The following is a 19,344-nucleotide window of genomic DNA, read 5'->3' as shown; positions in this document are numbered from 1 at the left end:
CTGTCTCATTCCACATGCCAGAAAAACTAACGTTTAAGGCTTTAACGGCAACGATCAAACGCAGTCGTTTAAGGATTTAACGTTTAAGGTTCGTTTTTCCGTTAAACTAGTACGACTCGTTGGCTAGAGACTTTGCTGGTGTGTCAATTACTCCCTCCGTATTTTAACGTATGACGCTGTTAACTTTTTAACCAATGTTTGATTATTCATTTTATTTAAATTTTTTGTGAAAATATGAAAATATTTATGTCATGCTTAAAGAACATTTGATGAAAAATCAAGTCATAATAAAATAAATGATAATTGCATAAAATTTTTGAATAAGACGAATGGTCAAACGTTCAACGGTGTCATACATTAAAAATATGGAGGTACTAGTTATTAGTGCTTATATTTTCGTGAAAGTTTAATCTACTAGGAGAAACTTGATTCAAATTATGTTTCTTAAATTTTTTCATGAACTTGAACTGTTACTTTGTAATTTGATAGACATAGTTTTTGTTGGTGAAAAGGAAATCACAAAAGATCACATAACTTCATATTGATTTATGATAGGTTTGCATACATAAGGATGGATGGTAGTCACATAGAACCACCTATAAGACATGGTGTTACAGAAATTGACTACCAGAAGGTTTAGATTTAAATAATATTATATAGCATTATAGGAGGGTTGCATTTGTTCGAGGATCCCTATTACAAGATCTAAGTGTCTTCCGAAAATCCAGCTGGAGGATTTGGTACTACATTAGTAGGGGTCACCATGGTTAGACGGTAGTATCGACAATTCCTCACATAAATATATGACGGTCCAAGTAACTTCGGATTACCAAAAAGTGCAAGGTCAGCCATAGTGTAATTGTTACGATGATATCTCACTCTCATGCGTGCTCTATGATTAAAGTGTTGATATATACCCATAGGAGGTGGTAGTGTTTTAGCAAGTGGTTGCATAATGGTGCTCCCATAGATAAAGGCATTATCAAAATACCCTCGATGACCCAATGGTTCTACTCGCCTATCAAGTGTAGCAACTCTAGTTTGAAGTCTATCAAGTTCACTTAATGCCAAAGCGAGGTACCTATCAAATGATTGGACTAACCGTACCCTGCAAGATGAAGGTGTGGTGTGTTAAGGTCCCCTGATTGTCCCTCTAAACCTGGATAGTAACTAAAGGTGGCATTATCTGTTCGTGCTAGGAAGAAATGAAAAAGCCTAGATATTCCCGACCTATGGTGCCGAAAATACACAATAGCTTGATATGCAACTTCAAGCATGGCTGAGGGTGCATCCCATCCATAACCATGGAAACAAAGAGTTGTTTCATGGGACAATCTCCCTTGGATATATAATTCTGACTTGTAAATTCTAAGTGAAGAGCTTCGTTCAGCCGAAAAGAAATGGTACTCCAGTTAGTGGGTATGACCAAGGTGTTGTAACATAAACCATAATGTGTGGGACAAGGTTCCTTCTTCAAAACCTCCAGAATACCCCAATGGCTGCCAATTGATGAACATGTACAGAAGTATCAACAGTAAGAACTAGTCAGCAACCTTAGGTGAAGCATAAAAAGAACAAAATAAACCGATATTGTGAACAAAATAAACCTTAGTATCTAGGTGCTTATTACTACTACTACTATGGAGTATGTTACAATACGTAGGATGAATCTTTTTTTTCCATGATTCTTTTCCCCAAAATTTCTTTTTTAAAAAGATTTTGCCTATACAAATTGAACAGTGCAGTCTTGAAACAGGTAGCGGTACTGTACTCCCGAAATTTTCAGTTCAAATTATAGGAATGCAAAAATCCCAGGAAAAATCATGATGCACTCTGGATAGGTTGGGTAGCTACTGCTAAAAGAAGAAAAGTTTAGCACCTAAGCACTGGGCTACACAAAAATGTGAAGAAAGGCTGCCACATGCACCCGAGACCACACAGATGAGAGATTTCGATTTTTTTTTTAAAAAAATGATGCAGACATGGTAAATTCGTACCCTTTTTTTAACAAGATATTAGTCCAGAGACTACACAACGTTTGGGAAGTCATTCTACACCAACGAATGAGACACATCGGTAAAGCCTTTCAATAACCTCACTTTGACAGTACATGTTTCATGAACTTGAGCCCTCATGCACTCTAGGCGTATACAATTTCTTGCAATGAGAGGAGTTCTGGTGTTCCCGGTAGGGAAACTCACACATTCGTTAAATTATAATTAAGTCAACTTTATTTCGGTTACCCACCGATGGTTATCCACCTGTAGGCTCGCCGCCTATTCATACACCTAAGTGAATCCACCGCATCTTGGGTACCGCCTCCGCTCAACTATTTACTCCGCTATGTGTATGCCCCCATACGAGAAGTACGGTTGTACTGGGATCGTTTCATGCGTAGCTTTATGGCTTGGTTCTTAATAGGAACGGCACTAGCCTTAGCCGGAAAACCACCCAAGCCATCCAGCTGACTTAGTCGAAAATATTAGTTTAGTTTATTTTTCTTTCACAAATCATCTCCTTAATATATATCATGGCAATGTGGCGCTCATGTCTCCACATGTCGTATGTCAATTACCTTCCCTAAGGTAATCGCCCAAGGATTTAGCATTTGATAAACTAGAAAAAATGTCCGTGCATTGCAACGGGTGAAGGCCATTTTAATCTTATTATTATTATACGGTTTAGTTAAGGTGAAATTTACTGTGGGAATTCGCATGGATATATATATTTTTTATAAAATCATGAGCTGCAATTAGGAGTTCGATTGTCTTAAGTTAGCATGCGAGTTTTTTAAAGAAATTTTTTATACGAATCCTTCTGTATTTCCAAAAGCGAACGAACATAAAAACAGACTCAAATACGGATATGTATCTTCAAAAGCGAACAATCTTAAAAACCGACTCATACACGGACGACGTATCAAAATACCGGCAAAAACATTTTCAATTTTTATAATAGTAGAGATAGAGATAGAGAAGAAAATATATTTTTTGGAAAAAATTTGAATCGGGAATCTATTTTTTAAAATCTTTATATAATTAAATATAAAAAATTCTCAGTAACGATTGTGCTGGGTCCACCCATATATATAAACATGAGAATGGCTTGGTCTAGGTGATTGGTGCTTATCCTAATGACTTGGTCAACATGCATGCACGGGCTGACATGAGGACAACAGCAGATTAGCTCAAGAGGTAGATTTGCATATGCACGTGGGCTGTGTTGTGTGGACTGCAAACTTGTGCCTGACAGAAGCAATTCATGGGCTGCCCAGTTGGAAGCTTGGTCCAGGCAGGGCTATTTCATACGCGAGCGCAGTTAAGAACATGGAAATTAATCGTAATCGGATAGCAAGCTGATTCCAGGGAAACGTAAAACGCAAGGCAAAATACCCAAGGATGTTCACCGACTCGGAATTTATTGACGTACAAAACGCTAGGCAAAAACATCTTAAATTTTTATAATAGTAGAGATATGAGGATGTATGAATCTAAATTAGCATTCGCTAAGCATTTGTCATATAAAGTACAAAGGAATTACAAGTATTAAATAATCAAGGTATGGCATATAATAAGTAGGAGATTCTTATAGCATGTAATTTTATTTGAAATAACACAAGTTCACAATAGATTCAACATGCCCAAAGAATAGTGATGACTTGCCTTGCTCACAGCCTTTCTGTTCCTGATCCTCAGTCAGCAACTCAGCAACTCCCTTAGAATCTAATTTTACATGCGAAAGATTTAATTTGAATTCAATTAGAATCCAAATAAAATTGCCAAAATTCATACAGTACAAAATAAATTGCAAAAGCAGTTCCAAAATATAAATCCGGATTTTATATAAATTTAGTTCCAAGTTTCATTTAAATCGGAGTTAAAATGATTGAGTTATGCTAGTTTAAAGATTCAAATTTGAAATAATGCGGGAAATTGTGAAAAGCGACTGTGCGGGTTTGACCGAGTTCAATGCGGCCGACCGGCCCAATATTAACAGCGCCTGACAGGTGGATCCCCCTCTATGATTTTTCTCGGTTTTATTTCCTACAGAGAATTCGTGGTGCCACTGTCATATGGGACCGGCCCTGGTTGACCGAGGGTCAAATCCGGCCATTTAATCACCGGTGGGTCCCGTATATCATTGACACCACACATATACTAATTGAGTCAGTTAGATTTTTAATCACCCGGACCCACGTGCCATTGTCTAACGTAACCGCAACTAGTAAGGTGATTACTGTGATCTAATCATCTAATATATATGGGTGGGTCCCACCTCTCTCTCTCTCTCTATTCTCTCTTCTTCCTCCTCGCGCTCGCAGCCGAAGGGAGCAGGCGCGGCACCACGCGGTTGGCGCGACCAGCCCGAGCCGGGACGGCTCAGTCGCGGTGGGGCGACGCGGCGGAGGTTCACCTCCGGCAACGACAAGGTACGGCGGAGCGGAGGGGCACCGAGCTAGTTCTCGGCGAGCTCGGTCATGGCGCGACAGAGGCAATTAATCCTAGGCGTGTTCAGTTCGTCGTACGCGTGCTAGGGTCCCTAAAGGCCTCAATTTTTCAGCAATGGAGAATCTCCCTATGGCCGATCCAACCGGCTGAACTACGGCGGGCGCACGTGTTTTTGGTGTAGAGAGGGAGGGCGAGTGCGTGCCCTAATTAATGGAGCTCGGATGGGGTGAACGAGAGAGAGGTGACGCTGCTAGAGCTCTACTACCCCTCTCTCACATTACGGATTCGCAAATCGGCCGGTGTTAATGGCATGGCTTAGGTATGCAGGCCTACGGTTAGACGGCTAGGAGGGGAAACCATTTACCCACCGGGCGCGACGGGACGTTCGCGCGGCGCGGGTGTAGGGCTCCGCGGCACTGGGTGTTCGACTGGCCCGAGTCGGGCACCAAGAGCGCAATAAACAGGTGTTTTGAAAGTTGAGAAAGATGATTCATTTAATTTTGTGTACTCACCAAAGTATGTCTATCATGGGTATTCCAAAAATGTGAATTTTGTCCAAAATCAATAGTGACCAATATTTGGACTATAATGGGTTATATAAATAGATTTTATTATTTCCTAAATTTTGGGGTTTTGGTATTCTTTTGTTTTCCCAACATATCGGTTTCTTACAACTATTTTATTTGGCACAAGATATTTGTAAAAGAGAATAATAACATCGGCACGATGCAATTTATCCAAAAGTTTTTAAAAGTACTCAATTTTCGGTCTCCGTTTATTTGCCGAAATTTTAGAGTGTTGCAGTATTTTGCTATATAAAAGTTAAAATACATCATTTGAAGGTATACCCTACCATTTGCACAGCAACTAAATAACAGCACATAGATGGAATATATACCAAACATGAATCAATCTAATATCAGGATAACCTAACAGACTGATAGCATAACTTAATATATTTTAACCAAGTGAGATCTTAATATAAAGGGCATATTTAGTATATCAAGTAAATATATAAAGAACAAGATTACTAAACCAAGTAAGATCGGCTGAAACTCCGATACTATCTCTATTAGCACTCGAAAGATAAGCTAGATATTATAGTCCAGGGTATTACTTAAGATCAAACTTAACTGATGCAGCATTAAGCATGAAGAGAAACATAAGATTTAAACATGTTGATGATAGCCTTTTCAAGATGGTAAATATACTATATAATCTACCTCAATGTCAATATCTAACCCTATCGACAGTTTTCAATGATAGAGGCTAGCTGATGAAGTTAGATAGTAATATCGATCTAGATTATATAGCATATATGATAACTCGACGATTCACATAAACATGATTAGAGTGTCATAAAGATATAAGCACTAATCCCGAGAACACAATCCACCATAACAAGCTTTACCTTTTCGTCGGAGATCGAAACCGATGCATCCCAATTCGAAAGCAAGAACTCGTCGAAAAGAATGAAAGTAGAAAAAAGTGGTGATGCGCCGAAAGTATTATTGAACCGATGTTATCTGTTTACAAGGTATTGGGTTATATTTATAACCAAAATACATGATATGTCCTTGCTGGACACGACTCTATCTCTATTACAACTCAAAATACGAACAAGTCCCTTAGGCGGACTCTTACCGAAAATATCTCTAAGAAAACTACTAGAATATCCTAATTAATAGATACAATTGCCTTCTTTGGACTCAATCCATACGTGGCAATACTTTGTCCAGCACCTCAACCTATCCCAACAATGATTCTAGAAACATCTCACTAAAATCGGCTACACCGGCTTCTCCTTGTCCGATCCAGTATCAGCCGATGCAGACGGTAGCCGATGCGCACTCTGTTTCTGAGAAACGAACTCCTTCCAAATCTTCTTCGACTTTAACTTCAAATCCGATTTATGATTTACCAAATTTGGTCGTTAACAAGTAAGGACTTTTGATCATACTTCTCATCCAGACATTCTACAATTGGTCATATTTGTTGTAAGGTATCAGTCTTCTGATTTACAAATCTTGGAGAACATAAATTCATCTGCCCTGTTTTGCTTATCCTTGACGTTGTACTGCATTTCTTTCCTACATTATTGCAAAGTTTTTGAGTACTTTCAAAATAAATTATTTACGTTTGAGCACTTTCATCTTACCAGTCTCTCAAAAGATCATCTCTTGAAAATCTTGTGCAGTGCATGATCTCGGTGTTTGAGTGTGATTTTAAGCTTTGCTTTTGAACAGCTGGGCAAAATTAAACTAAATGAGTTTCTACAGTTAGCCTTGTTATTGCTAATAGAGTAATAATCTGTTCAATCAGCTAACAGTCACTAAATTAGCTTTTACTGAATTAACAGATTATGGCAATATTGGTATCATGGCCCATATTGATGCAGGAAAGACGACAACTACAGAATGAGTTTTGTATTACACATGAATGAACTACAAAATTGTGGAGGTTCACGAGGGAACAGCTACAACAGACTGGATGGAACAAGAATAAGAGATGAATAACTATTACATCTGCAGCAACTACTGGCTGCAGGATATGATACATGAGATTTGGTTGTGCTCTCACAAAGTTAACATTTGTCAGTTCTGCTGCATGTACAGGTTGAAGCGTTGAGCATGCCTCTTTGCTATGTATGGGCTCTTCGGCTGCATATACATCTTCTTGGCCTGCTTTTTAAAATCTCAATCAAACGTTGTTTTGGATGGAGTATAATCATTCTTTCTAATGGGCTAACCAACAAGCGCGCTAATGGCGCGCTGATTTTCTAGTTTTGTACCAATTTGGCATAGTGTACAGTTGTACACACATAATAGGAAAAAAATGGTAAGGTGTACCCATAAACATAATCAGTAGTTTTCAGCAGCAACATCCAATCAATATCAGATCAACAATTAAGATTTCCAAAGCATCCAGTTCAAGAGTCTCTACAAGCCATCAAATTAAGATCATCAACTTAAGAATACAAAAGCATCAAGTTTCATGATGTTCTGGACTTGATGCACAAAAGGATATTCTTTCCATCTAGTCTAGTTCATAGTCTAACAATTAAGATAACATAACCATTCTTTGCATTGATGCCACACGATTGCACGAAGCAGCGATGAATGATCGTGTAAACACTGTGGTAGTTAGTTTGTTTGGTTCGCTGAGCAGCAACATCAATGAACATGGAATCTCTGCACTGCAATCAGACAGAAAATGCTCCAAAATGGGTTTATTCTTCAGTTGGAGCGTCTAACTGTCTAAGTTTGTCTTCAGCAATGCTCTCCGTTGGAGACAAGAGTTCTACAAATACAAAATTGAAATAACAGTAAGAAAAATTAATGCAATTGTTGCTTAAACAAACGAAATATAATTAACCTAAATCTATGTGTAGAGTGACTCTGTTATGGAGGACAAACGAATATGAAACATGTTACCTAGTCTTTCTACGGAGGATACCAGATAGAAGTGACTTCACGGTCCATGCTTGCAGTTGCCCTTTATCAAGGTATGTAATCGCAACAAGATCACCACGGAAATTGAACACCGGTGATCCCAAGTACCCATACTCATGCATCTTGCAATTATGAAATACTCCCTCCACCCCAAATATTTGACGCCGTTGACTTTTTAAAAAATGTTTGACCATTCGTCTTATTTAAAAAATTTAAGTAATTATTAATTCTTTTCCTATCATTTGATTTATTGTTAAGTATAGTTTTACGTATACATATAGTTTTACACATTCACAAAAGTTTTTGAATAAGACGAACGGTCAAACATGTTTAAAAAAGTAAACGGCGTCAAACATTTAGGGAAGGAGGGAGTATAACTTTTGAGGTCACACATCTGTTTATTGGAGATGAAAAGATATATTATTAATGTTATTTAAGCCAAAATACTAAAAGTTTGGGATATTTGTGTGAGAACTTACGTAATAAAACCATTTGGATAGCTTGTTGGTGTAATATATTCTTCTCTAGGAAAAACAAATGAATGAACTTCATCCATCCTTTTAACAGGCTGAATTTCAAATTGGATCGGTTTTATAAAACCGCCTTCAATTGGCTTAAGAGTAAATGTGCAGAAGAACTCATCCTCAAGAACCACTTCACTAAAGGGAACAGAACGTTCTTGTTCATATCCGGTAGAATTTGGAAAGCTCACCCAAAAGTTAAGTTGACTCTTCTTGTTATTAAAGAAAGTGGCGTTTGCTATCATAACAGCCTCTTCTCTACCACTGATTGAGATTATGATCCCAGGAATAACCATATGCTGTGTCTTGATAATAACAGTAGAGTCATCTTGTTTTTCCTCCTTTTCCCAAATAAAACGTAAACGAACAATTGAACTACGAACCTGAATAATAATAAGGGATATAAAATCAGAAAAGTAGAGTAAAAAATGTGTTATAAAATAGTAGAACACATGAAGGATATAATACACCGACCTGATCCATGAATTAAAAGCAGGTGCAGGGAGAAAAGAGACCAGGATACAGTCGCAAGGAGAATATAGAAAGAAGTAGATCGAACTAAAACCAAACAAACATGAGAATCAAGTTAGATCGAACGGGAACCAAATAAGAGAATTAAGCGAAAGAAACTCTCACTTCCGGCGTCCGAATCCGGATCCGCTCCGATCCCCCCCACCCCCCCGCAAGTGCTCCTCTTGTTGGATAGTAGATGAGAGAGGAATACCATATGTAACGTGGATCGATTATATTGGGCCTCAGGGGGCAAATATATATAGGAGTACATGGGGAGAAGTTAAGGAAATATTACATATATGGAAGGAGTTCACACAAATCAATCATATCCAATCATATCTAAGGATGTAAAGTTTTGGCGTGTCACATCAGATATTATGTAGGGTGTCGCATGAGGTTTTCGGGCACTAATAAAAAAACTTAATTACATAATCCGTCAGTTATTTTTTAGCCTATATTTAACGATTCCTGCAGATGTTCAAATGTTCGATGTGACAGAGTGTAAAGATTTTGTGTGGAAACTAAACCGGGAGTGTATTACTAATGTAAACCTTGAGGCCTTATTTAGTTGGGAAAAATTTTTGGTTTTGGTCGTCACATCGGATATACGGACCCACATTTGAAGTATTAAACGTAGTTCGATAATAAAAAGATTCCGCCAGAAAACTGCGAGACAAATTTATTAAGCCTAATTAACCCGCTATTAGTAAATGTTTACTGTAGCACCACATTGTCAAATCATGGCACAATTGGTCATAAAACATTCGTCTCATAATTTACACGTAATTTGTGTAATTGTTTTTTTTCTATATTTAATACTCCATACATGTGTCCGAAAATTCAATGTGACATTATGAAAATTATTTGTTTTGGAATCTAAAAAGGCCTAAATAGAGCGAATGTCCAGACTTCTTGGTGAAAGTCAAGGCATCAGCTCATGTCTCCTGCTCATCAGCTGATGCGACTTGTTTAATTTGCGGGGTGTGTTTCAATGCTCATGGGCTCATACTTCAAATCATTTCTGTTGATTAGTTTATTACTTCTATGTATTCAGATATTGTTCAGTAGCAAAAATCAATTTATTAGGGAGGCAAACTTTTATGGCTCAGCTGTTCATTTTCATCAACAGCAACAAACTTATAAAATCCCAGCCAAAACAAAGCACAGGTTTCTAGTCAGTGATTAGGAGAAAGCAAGGGATTCACTCAATCCCTCGATGGATATATGGATTATGGAGAGGTTCCCCCTTAGGGTAATCCTTGCTAACTGAACTAGGCCTAAAGATGGGATTAATCGATCGGACAAGACCTACAATTACAATAGTTGCTAGCAATTTACTATACAACGCGTCCTACAAGCACAATCGGGCAGAATAATTTATTTATCTATTCTTGACAAATTCCATTCAAGCTCTCGCTTTTTCTTCGTCTAACGCGCCATACAACGGCTGTGTGTTTAGTTCACTTCAAACTTAAAACTTTTTCGTCACATTAAATGTTTAGGCATATGTATAGAGCATTAAATGTGGAAAAAAAAACCAATTACACAGTTTGCATGTAAATTGTGAGACGAATCTTTTTGAGCCTAATTACGCTATGTACATTTGCTAATGATGGATTAATTAGGCTTAATAGATTCGTCTCGCAGTTTACAGGCGAAATTTATAATTTGTTTTGCTATTAGTTTACGTTTAATATTCTAAATGTGTGTCCGTATACATCAATTTTTTTAGCAAAACAACTAAACACGGCCAAGAACATCCTTTGCCCTAAATCTACTAAAAGGGAAAACATACTCATATAAGTACACACGTACATAAGCATCCTAGCTGTAAATCAATAGGAGGAAAATACAACATTACGCTCATCAGTATCTAACCATCGTTTTGGGATGCTTTTTAAATGTTCCTTTTTAAGCTTGCTACAGTCAACTAATGGTCCACAGCGTTGACACATTCTGAAAAACATTTTTAGATTTATAAATAAAAAAATCGTGCATCTTAAATATTCAAACTAAACAAAGCCAACAAAGCAGATGGGTCTTGAACCTTGAGCGAACTTGCCAGATCAACACAGCAAGGACATGGAAAATAACACGTATATGGTGGAAAATAACACGTATATGGCCTCGTTTAGTTTGCGAAAAGAAAATGTTTAGATGTCACATCAGACGTTTGACCGGATGTCAGAAGGGGTTTTCGTACACAATGAAAAACTAATTTCATAACTCGCCTGGAAACCGCAAGACGAATTTGTTAAGCCTAATTAATCCATCATTAGTATATGTAGATTAATGTAGCACTTATGGCTAATCATGGACTAATTAGGTTTAAAAGATTCGTCTCGCGATTTGCATGCAAACTGTGCAATTAGTTTTTCATTTTATTTATATTTAATGCTCTACGTATGTGTCTAAATATTCGATGTGATATTTTTGGGAAAAATTTTTTCGAGAACTAAACAAGGCATATATCCCTCCGCCCCAAAGACTCAATTCTTCGATTTCTGTGTCCAACGTTTGACCGTCTGTCTTATATGAATTTTTTTAATGATTAGTATTTTTATTATAGTTAGATGATAAAATATGAATAATACTTTATGCATGACTTATTTTTTAAAATTTTTTCATAATTTTTTCAAATAAGACGGACGGTCAAACGTTAGACATGGAAACTCAGGAATCGAGTTTTTTTTAACGGAGGAAGTAGATTGCACAAGTTCATAAATACTCCCACAGTGTACTGTTACATCAAAAGTTGAGCCAACTTGTAAATTGCAACAGGCAAGTCATATAGACAATCCCTGGAAGCCAGTCTTAAGATATATTTTAGGCAAGTCAGTCAAATACTCGCTAGATAAACAGATTAACAATAGCACTAAAGGTCCCTTGGATATTACTACTTGCTAAATGAGAAGAACAAGGTACGCCAAATACTAGCATGAGTCTACTAGAGAAACCCTTCCAATAAGCTTGGGTATATAATGCATATCAACATCAAGGGAGCCATGATACCAGTATGGCTCTGGCACAGGCCACCTGTCATCCAATATAATATTTCCCATATAAGTTGATTGTTGAATATAATAATCTAAGCTGCCAGAAACAAGTGGCAACGAAGAAACAAAAAGAATAAATGAATACCTATTTTTCTTTGTGCCATCGTCAACATCTATGGGCATAGGATGGTTACGCCCACTGTCATCAAATATTTTTATACAATGTAAGTTCATAAATAAGCATTATCCCTACCAGCTATCATCGAGATATAACTGAAAAAGTACCTTTCCGATGGTAAATTATTCACTGTGCTTAAAACTTTAACAATCTTATCCTTTGGTAGGAAAGGAGTTACTCTACTTCCATCATAAAAGTTCATGCCAACAAAACTCCCATCAAACTTAATAAGAGGGCCTCCGATCCCAGCCTAGTACAAAATAAAAATAAAAGACCCATGTTACTGTATAAGTTGTGAATCCTGAGATTTCAGCGGATGTGTCATGTGATTACAGAGATAACTCAAATTCCAATGCAAACTATCTATATGGGTTACCATGTAATAAAACAGCAAGAGAAATTCACCACGGTACCTTTGTGATTTTACATGTGGAAACCTTAAGATCTTTGCAATCAAGTTTGCAATTGTTTTTACCATGCTGAATCACTTTACCAATTGTGGCCATCAATGGTCCAAGAGTAACGTCTCGTCCTATAGCTACTACTTTTTCAGATGGCATTTCCACTGTTCCACTGAAAATGTTTTCTGGGCGAACAGCATTGAAATTCCGCTTGAGACTGACAATAGCAATATTATAGTTTAGACTATAGAATTCCAATATCCCACTACCACGTTGATTCGGTGGGAGAAAAACCTCAATCTGCAAAGATAAAGTGAGTTCAGCAAGTCATCATATAATGTAAAGATCAAGATAAATGATTATGAGATCCAACCTTCAGGTTACTATCAATCTTGTCTTTATTATGACTGATCAAACTGGCTGAAGTCAGGATGACAGGGCGCAAAGCTTTGCTTCCATGCCAATTTATAATCAAACCTGTGCATGCAAATGATCTCACAAGACCTATACATTACAACTTTAATCATTAGTTAGTGAATATAAAAATTGCACGGAAGTAATGATCATTGTAAAAATTACCATTGAATGATGCAAGTGAGACAACACGACAAGATATGTCTGTCACAACTTCTTTCCGAAGATGCTTCCAGACACGCTCCCTGCAACCAATGGCCGGATCAACGTAAGGGTACTCTCACGGAAGCAATCTTCAAATTGATTAAGCAATTCCCCATTGACTGGTTAAAGAAACAAGATAAAAAATTAATTGTAAAGTGCACAAGGGAGTTGAAAGTAATATCAAAAGCAACGACTTACGTTCAAGCACAAGTGGTGGCGGCATGGGATAGCCAAAGGATTTTAACCGGTAAATAGTTTTCATAAACCCTGATGCAATTAGGAGATCATTATTAGTACTCAGATCATATGTACGATAACATTAACATAGTAATGAACATAGGTAGCATTATTATTCACACCTGAAGGTACTATGCTTTTTACACCTTTAGGCAACGAATATCCCCGGAAGTGGAGATGTTTAGGACTGCAAACAAAGTAGACTTGTTATAAAAATAAACAAAAGTACAGGAACTAGCCCAACAGCAAAAACAGACATACCAACACATGAACCGAATTGTATGAAAGGAACCAAGGTATGAATAAAGGACTAGAAAATCAGAATATTAAATATTCAATATAACACATGAGAGGACTGAGAATATTCAAATGTCACAAATATAAGTTGCACTATCCATATTGCACTATCCAGATTACTCTTATGCAGCTAGTATCAAAAGATTATTGTGTGAAAACTCCCAAGGTCCTAATGCTGTTAGTATAAAAAATGGCTTACCTTATTAAATGAGGAAGGGGAATAAGAGATAGGTTTGGAACAACTTAGAATAAGCTAAGTGGGGAAGAAAAAAACTCAAATACAGGATGCGTAGAAGACATACTCGAGTATCCCAAAATGCTTCAAGCGCTCATGAAGTAATTCCATTGGTAGGAAAGCATATTTCACAGTCCGATCATCATCATCATAAATACTAAAGTTCATCCCAAGAAATATGTTATCCTTTCCAAGAAGTGGCCCTCTAAGTACAGCCTAACAAATCAAAGTGGTAGGATTTATTTATAAAGAAAAATTACATACACACACATACTATACCGCACAACGCTCCCCATCACATCCTACCCACCCCCACCCCCACTCCCGTGCACCCCAGCCCACCTGCGCCCCCTCCCCATCCCACTTTTATGGAGTAAATTGCTTACTATTGAATCTACATGCTATTCTTCCATCGTAGAAACCGTCCACCCATTTTTCCCTCCCTCTCCACTTTTTATGGATCCGGCGGAGGCATGCAGTTTCTCATGCGGCGGAGCGGCGGCGATAGCGGTTCGGGGCGACAAGCGACTGCGGGCGTGGCGTCGGCGGGCGGGAGGTGCGGCGGCTCCACCTCCTCCACCGCTGAACGGGGGCGGGCGCGGTGGTGGTGGGTGACTGGAGGCTCGGCGAGGCGGCGGCGGATCTGGTCGCAGCGAGGCGGATCCGGCACAGCTGAAGGCGGCGCGATGGCGGATCCGACGTCCCCTCCCTCCCACGCGGGTCTTGCTCGGGTGAAGGCATGCACACTGTGGCTTGGCGGCTCAAGATCCCCATGGAGCTCCATCGTTGCCGGCCGACCTTAGTCCCGCCCTCTCTCAACCTTTGTTCGTGGTGCGCCGCCCGGGGTCGTCGTCGCGGTCGTGGCCGTCCGCCTCCAGTCCAGTCTCGCTGCTACCTCCGCGCCCCTCGGCTCCCCCCCACCCCTCCCCGTGGCCCCGTCTTGACGCCACTACTCTGCCCGTCAGGCTTCAGGCTCGACGACGCCCCAAGATCCAGTCTCCACGAGCTCCGCCCCAGAGCGTCAGACCTTCGGCATCGCGTCTGCACATCCGCCGGGCACCGGCTGAGAGCGTCCATCCCAAATAATTTTTACTGTCATTATTTTGTTCTGCTGGAATTGTTGTCATGATTTTGTTGCCATCCTAGGTGAAATACATGCACGACAGCAGCCAACAATCGATGCCGTGTCTGGATCCGCTTGTCTCCACCGGCAACGTCGCCTCTCGGTCGATCTCCACCGTTTCAGGTTTGCAGTCAACAAGCACATAATAGAAGCGTTTCAGGTTTGCAGTTTCAGAGTGCCAACATCCCGCTTTTACTTGCTTCATGTTTGTAATAGTTTCATATTTGCAGTTTGATTCTAAACTACTCAAATCTTTTCCACTGCTATCGTGTGGCTGATTTTCTTAGACATCTGTATATGTCTATCCACACTATATATATATTACTTTGCAGCAAACAGTGGTGCCTTAAGGCTTATAAGATCACCGATATCATCATACAATTATCTAATTCAAGTTTTCCATCAATGCAAAAAGTAGAAAACAGATCAAAGCATACCTTAGAGATATCTTGACTATCAGGAACCCAGGTGTTGCCACTATGAACAGACCCACTCATGGCCATTAAATTGCCTGACTTGAAGGCACGCCCAGCAGCTAGAAGAGGACTACCATCAGGACAGGCAGGTGTTCCATTAAAATCTATAGGACTGACCTCTTCGAGACCCAAGCATGTGACAATAACAATATCATGATCATATAGTCCTAAGAACCCATCAGTAGTTGTATTATCAGGAAGGCGCACTGCAACCTATAGTGATAAAAGCAGTACATCATCGTACAATAGCCACAATTCATCTGGATAAATAAAGTGAAATGGTGGACGTAGTAAAGCCCAAATAAACAAGCAAAACGAATGGCACAATGATTTGCAGCACCAACCGTCAAATTATCATCCCTATTTCTATGCTCATTAAATGCTCTAGCCAAATCAGCTGATGTCACAAAACTTGTTAGTTCTTCTCTAGATCTTCTGGATGGTAGAGGTATGCCCGAGAATGCAAATAACATCTTATCTCCTGGACAAGATCACGATTTAAATAATTAAGTGACAACTAAACACAAATAAGGAAAATTCATAAGCATTGTAGTGCATCCACCATCAAACAAAGCAAGGGAGACGACAATGTCAGACAAATCAAGATCATCACTAGCACTGGTTCGATAAGTTTGTTGGCTGGGTTCGACAATATGGCCAAATGATTCCTCTTTAAAAGCAATGGTCGAAACTTCTCGATCACAAAGACCTTCACCAAATCGTTCCTCCTCAATAGCACATTGATTTTTTTCAAAAGCATCCAATGCCTTCAGTCTCTTTTGATCTGATTAACGAAAATGATACATCACAACTATGAGTATTTTATTAGAGCAATATGTAACAGAAAAAGAAGAACCTGAAAATTCAAATCAATTACTCACATTCAACGTAAACTTTTAGGAGCCTCTTGCGGGACTTGACATAACCAGAACTCGACTCAAGTTTTTTCCTTCTATTTATGGCTCTTTGCTCCCTACTCACACCCCTGGTGCAGTCAATCTGCCCCCTGTTTCTCAGGGTCTTTGCAGTCCTGAAGAAGAAAGTAATGCAAATGGTTGGTCAAGGTTTGATCATAATGTAGCAACACCAATTGGAAAACTAAAACAATAGAGCACCTTACTACCTTGTAACCATTTATTTTCGGGTTCACTGATAATGCTAGTAATCGTAACACTATGAAGCAGCATGTGCTCAAAATCAATACCAAATTGACTTGATTATTTGGGTATAGATCTCTATCTCTACTATTTAAAAAATATTTAAAAAATAAAGATGTTTTTGTCGGGCAGTACGTCGCCTTGTCATCGAGTCGGACTCGTGCAATCATGCGAGCAGCAAGCGGACGGTGACGTGCATACGAATATACAATCGGACTCGTGCATCTGCCTCCTTGTTCTTCCCTGGCCACCTGGGCTTTCTGTCCATCGTTCCCATCAGATGGTCCTGCTGCGCCAACCCCCAAGCAAGGCAGCTCTTCAACACACGCAAACGTGACACTACCGACAGTTCTAAATTCTAATCGGAATAGTATCTTAAGGTATGAAATGTTGTCCCCTTCATTTCAGAACTGGATTTTCTTTGTGATTCTTCAGCTATGTATATATTTTCTTCTACTTTCAAACAAAACAGTTCAAAAATTATTGGTGATCAAAATTTCTAAAGTTTAATCAAATCATATTGTAAATGTTAAATATTTATGAACAAAATGAGTGAATTTGTCCAGTTCTTTTGACGTTGTCTTCGCCCGTTACAACGCACGGGCACTTTTACTAATATAATAACTTCAGTTTACCCAAATCTTTGCGTTGTATCAGCAAGTGGTGAAAATATAGTAAGATTGCCAGCCACAAAGGGTACGGCACAACAGAAAAGATTCAACATACAGCAGAATCCAATTGAACCAAACTAAAGAACCGGGACTATAGTTCGATAGAAGTGAAGTGGGAATAAAATAGGGGAAACGGCCCAAACACTATTCAATGGACCAACATGCACATGGATAATTTTTTTCTTAAAATAAACATGCCACTACTGGAGAAGTGATCTTTGCTGGATCGGCTGATTTCCACAATAGTCCCGGTTCAAATAAGAACCGGTACTAAAGATTGTTTTTAATCCTGATTAAAAAAGTTTGATCTTTAGTCCCGGTTGACTAAAGATCATTTTTAGTCCCGGTTCATCCCATGTTAGAGGTATGTCAGGGGGCCGATGATCTTTATTCCCGGTTGATACTACCAACCAGATTAAAGATTAAGATCATTTAGATCTACCATCCAGATGGTAATCTTTAGTCCCGGTTGTTGGTATCAACCGGGAGTAAATATTTTCTCCCATCTCTGATCGGTTAAGTCCTAACGAGATATTTAGATAAGATCGAATCATCCCTTCTCCTCCTCTCAGATCCGATCCCCTTCCTTCTCCACTCCTCTCTCCTCCTCCCCCTCGTCCCCTTCCTCCTTCTCCTCCTCTCCCCTCTCCTCCCCCTCCTCCCCTCCTATCCGGCGGCCGGTGTGGCCGCACGTGGGCAAGCGGCCAGCGGCAGCAGGCGGCGAGGCCGGCCGTGGCGAGCGACATCAGGCGGCGGCCGACGGGGCCATGCCCGGTGGCGTCCGGCGGGGCTGGCCGTGGCGAGCGGTGGCCGGAGCGCATGCATGGAGGCGGCCGGGGGGCGTCCCTTCTTTTTTTAAAAAAATTGTGATTCACTAAGATGTATAGTTTCTTTTTAGAATTTGTGATTCATTGCATGGATCTGAGATGTATAATCTGCGATATATTTGATTTGTGTGTATTTTTTTTAAGGATTTGTGATGTATATTTGAGTTTTTTTATAAGTAACTTAGGATTTGTGATGTGAATGATTTGGGATTTGTGATGTGAATGATTTGGGATGTTACTTTGATTTGGAGATTTGAGGTTTGATTTGGGATATGCATCCTACTTGATTTGGGAGGAAATACAGGGATTAACACTGGTAAGTAGCAAAGAAACGATGAAAAAAAAGAGAAAAGGGGACCAACCGGGACGTGGCAGCAAAGAAACAATAAAAAAAATAAGAAAAGGGGACCAACCGGGACGAGGCTCAGCCATCTTTAGTCTCGGTTGGTTACTCCCGGGTATTTCAATCGGGACTAAAGATGAATTATTTCTCCCGGTTTGCTACCCGGGAGTAGAGGGGTTACGAACTGGGAGAGAAGCGTTTCTCCAGTAGTGTGCACATGGATAAACAACCAAAAAAAAACATAAAATCGAAGAGAACGTAGCCCATGCAGAGTAGAAACACACACAGTTGGAACTACTCAATGAGCAAAAAAAAAAAAAAAACAAAACAAAACAAAAACAAAAACAAAGAAAGAAAAACCGCTAGACCACGAAGATATAGTAAATAGACGACACTTACATGGCGCAACTTGTCCCCGATGAGATGAAGCAGGCGATCGAACCAGAGATGTATATATAGGGTTGGAAGGAATCACTAGCCGTGAGACGCGTCCTAGATCACCCCCGCCCGTCAGATTCGCCGCCGGAATCGCCGCCGACCGCGATGCCCCCGCCCGTCGGAGAATACGCGTCGCCGGTCTGCGAGATGCCTGCGCCGGAGATGATGGTTTGTGTTTATATGCGGCGCCTCTTCTGAGAATATAGATGCGTACACCTCGACCCGGCCTCATGTACTAATGGAACAAAGACGATTTACCTCTGCCTTGTGGTTGTATGTCAATGGTGAGAGACAAAGACGAAGATGGACAGCATCATCTCAGCAGAACGACTAATCTGCAGATTAATTGATCGAGAGGAGCAAATTAATTATAGGAGGTCACCGAGAATAATATATGGAAGTATTTCCTGTGG

General features: G+C 39.6%; 1 protein-coding gene and 1 long non-coding RNA gene across 2 annotated transcripts; both read right to left on the bottom strand.

Moving 5' to 3' along the window:
* Window positions 1-7,331: 7,331 nt before the first annotated feature.
* On the bottom strand, window positions 7,332-8,614 carry LOC136353781 (uncharacterized). Its single transcript, XR_010737212.1, has 3 exons — window positions 8,380-8,614; window positions 7,883-8,294; window positions 7,332-7,748 (listed from the first exon to the last, which is right to left on the bottom strand). It is a non-coding gene; the product is annotated as an uncharacterized lncRNA (long non-coding RNA).
* A 3,895-nt stretch (window positions 8,615-12,509) lies between these two features.
* LOC136353560 (uncharacterized) lies at window positions 12,510-16,920 on the bottom strand. Its single transcript, XM_066304565.1, has 10 exons — window positions 16,862-16,920; window positions 16,377-16,525; window positions 16,058-16,279; window positions 15,840-15,976; window positions 15,457-15,708; window positions 13,964-14,112; window positions 13,487-13,551; window positions 13,326-13,394; window positions 12,883-12,986; window positions 12,510-12,809 (listed from the first exon to the last, which is right to left on the bottom strand). Exons 1-10 carry the CDS (start codon window positions 16,918-16,920, stop codon window positions 12,510-12,512), a joined length of 1,506 nt encoding a protein of 501 aa, XP_066160662.1.
* Window positions 16,921-19,344: the final 2,424 nt, after the last annotated feature.

Source organism: Oryza sativa, chromosome 10 (assembly GCF_034140825.1).
Source record: "Oryza sativa Japonica Group chromosome 10, ASM3414082v1".
Lineage (NCBI taxonomy): Eukaryota > Viridiplantae > Streptophyta > Magnoliopsida > Poales > Poaceae > Oryza > Oryza sativa.
The sequence above is the reverse complement of the archived record's forward strand: the minus strand, read 5'-3'. Positions and strand labels throughout refer to the sequence as shown.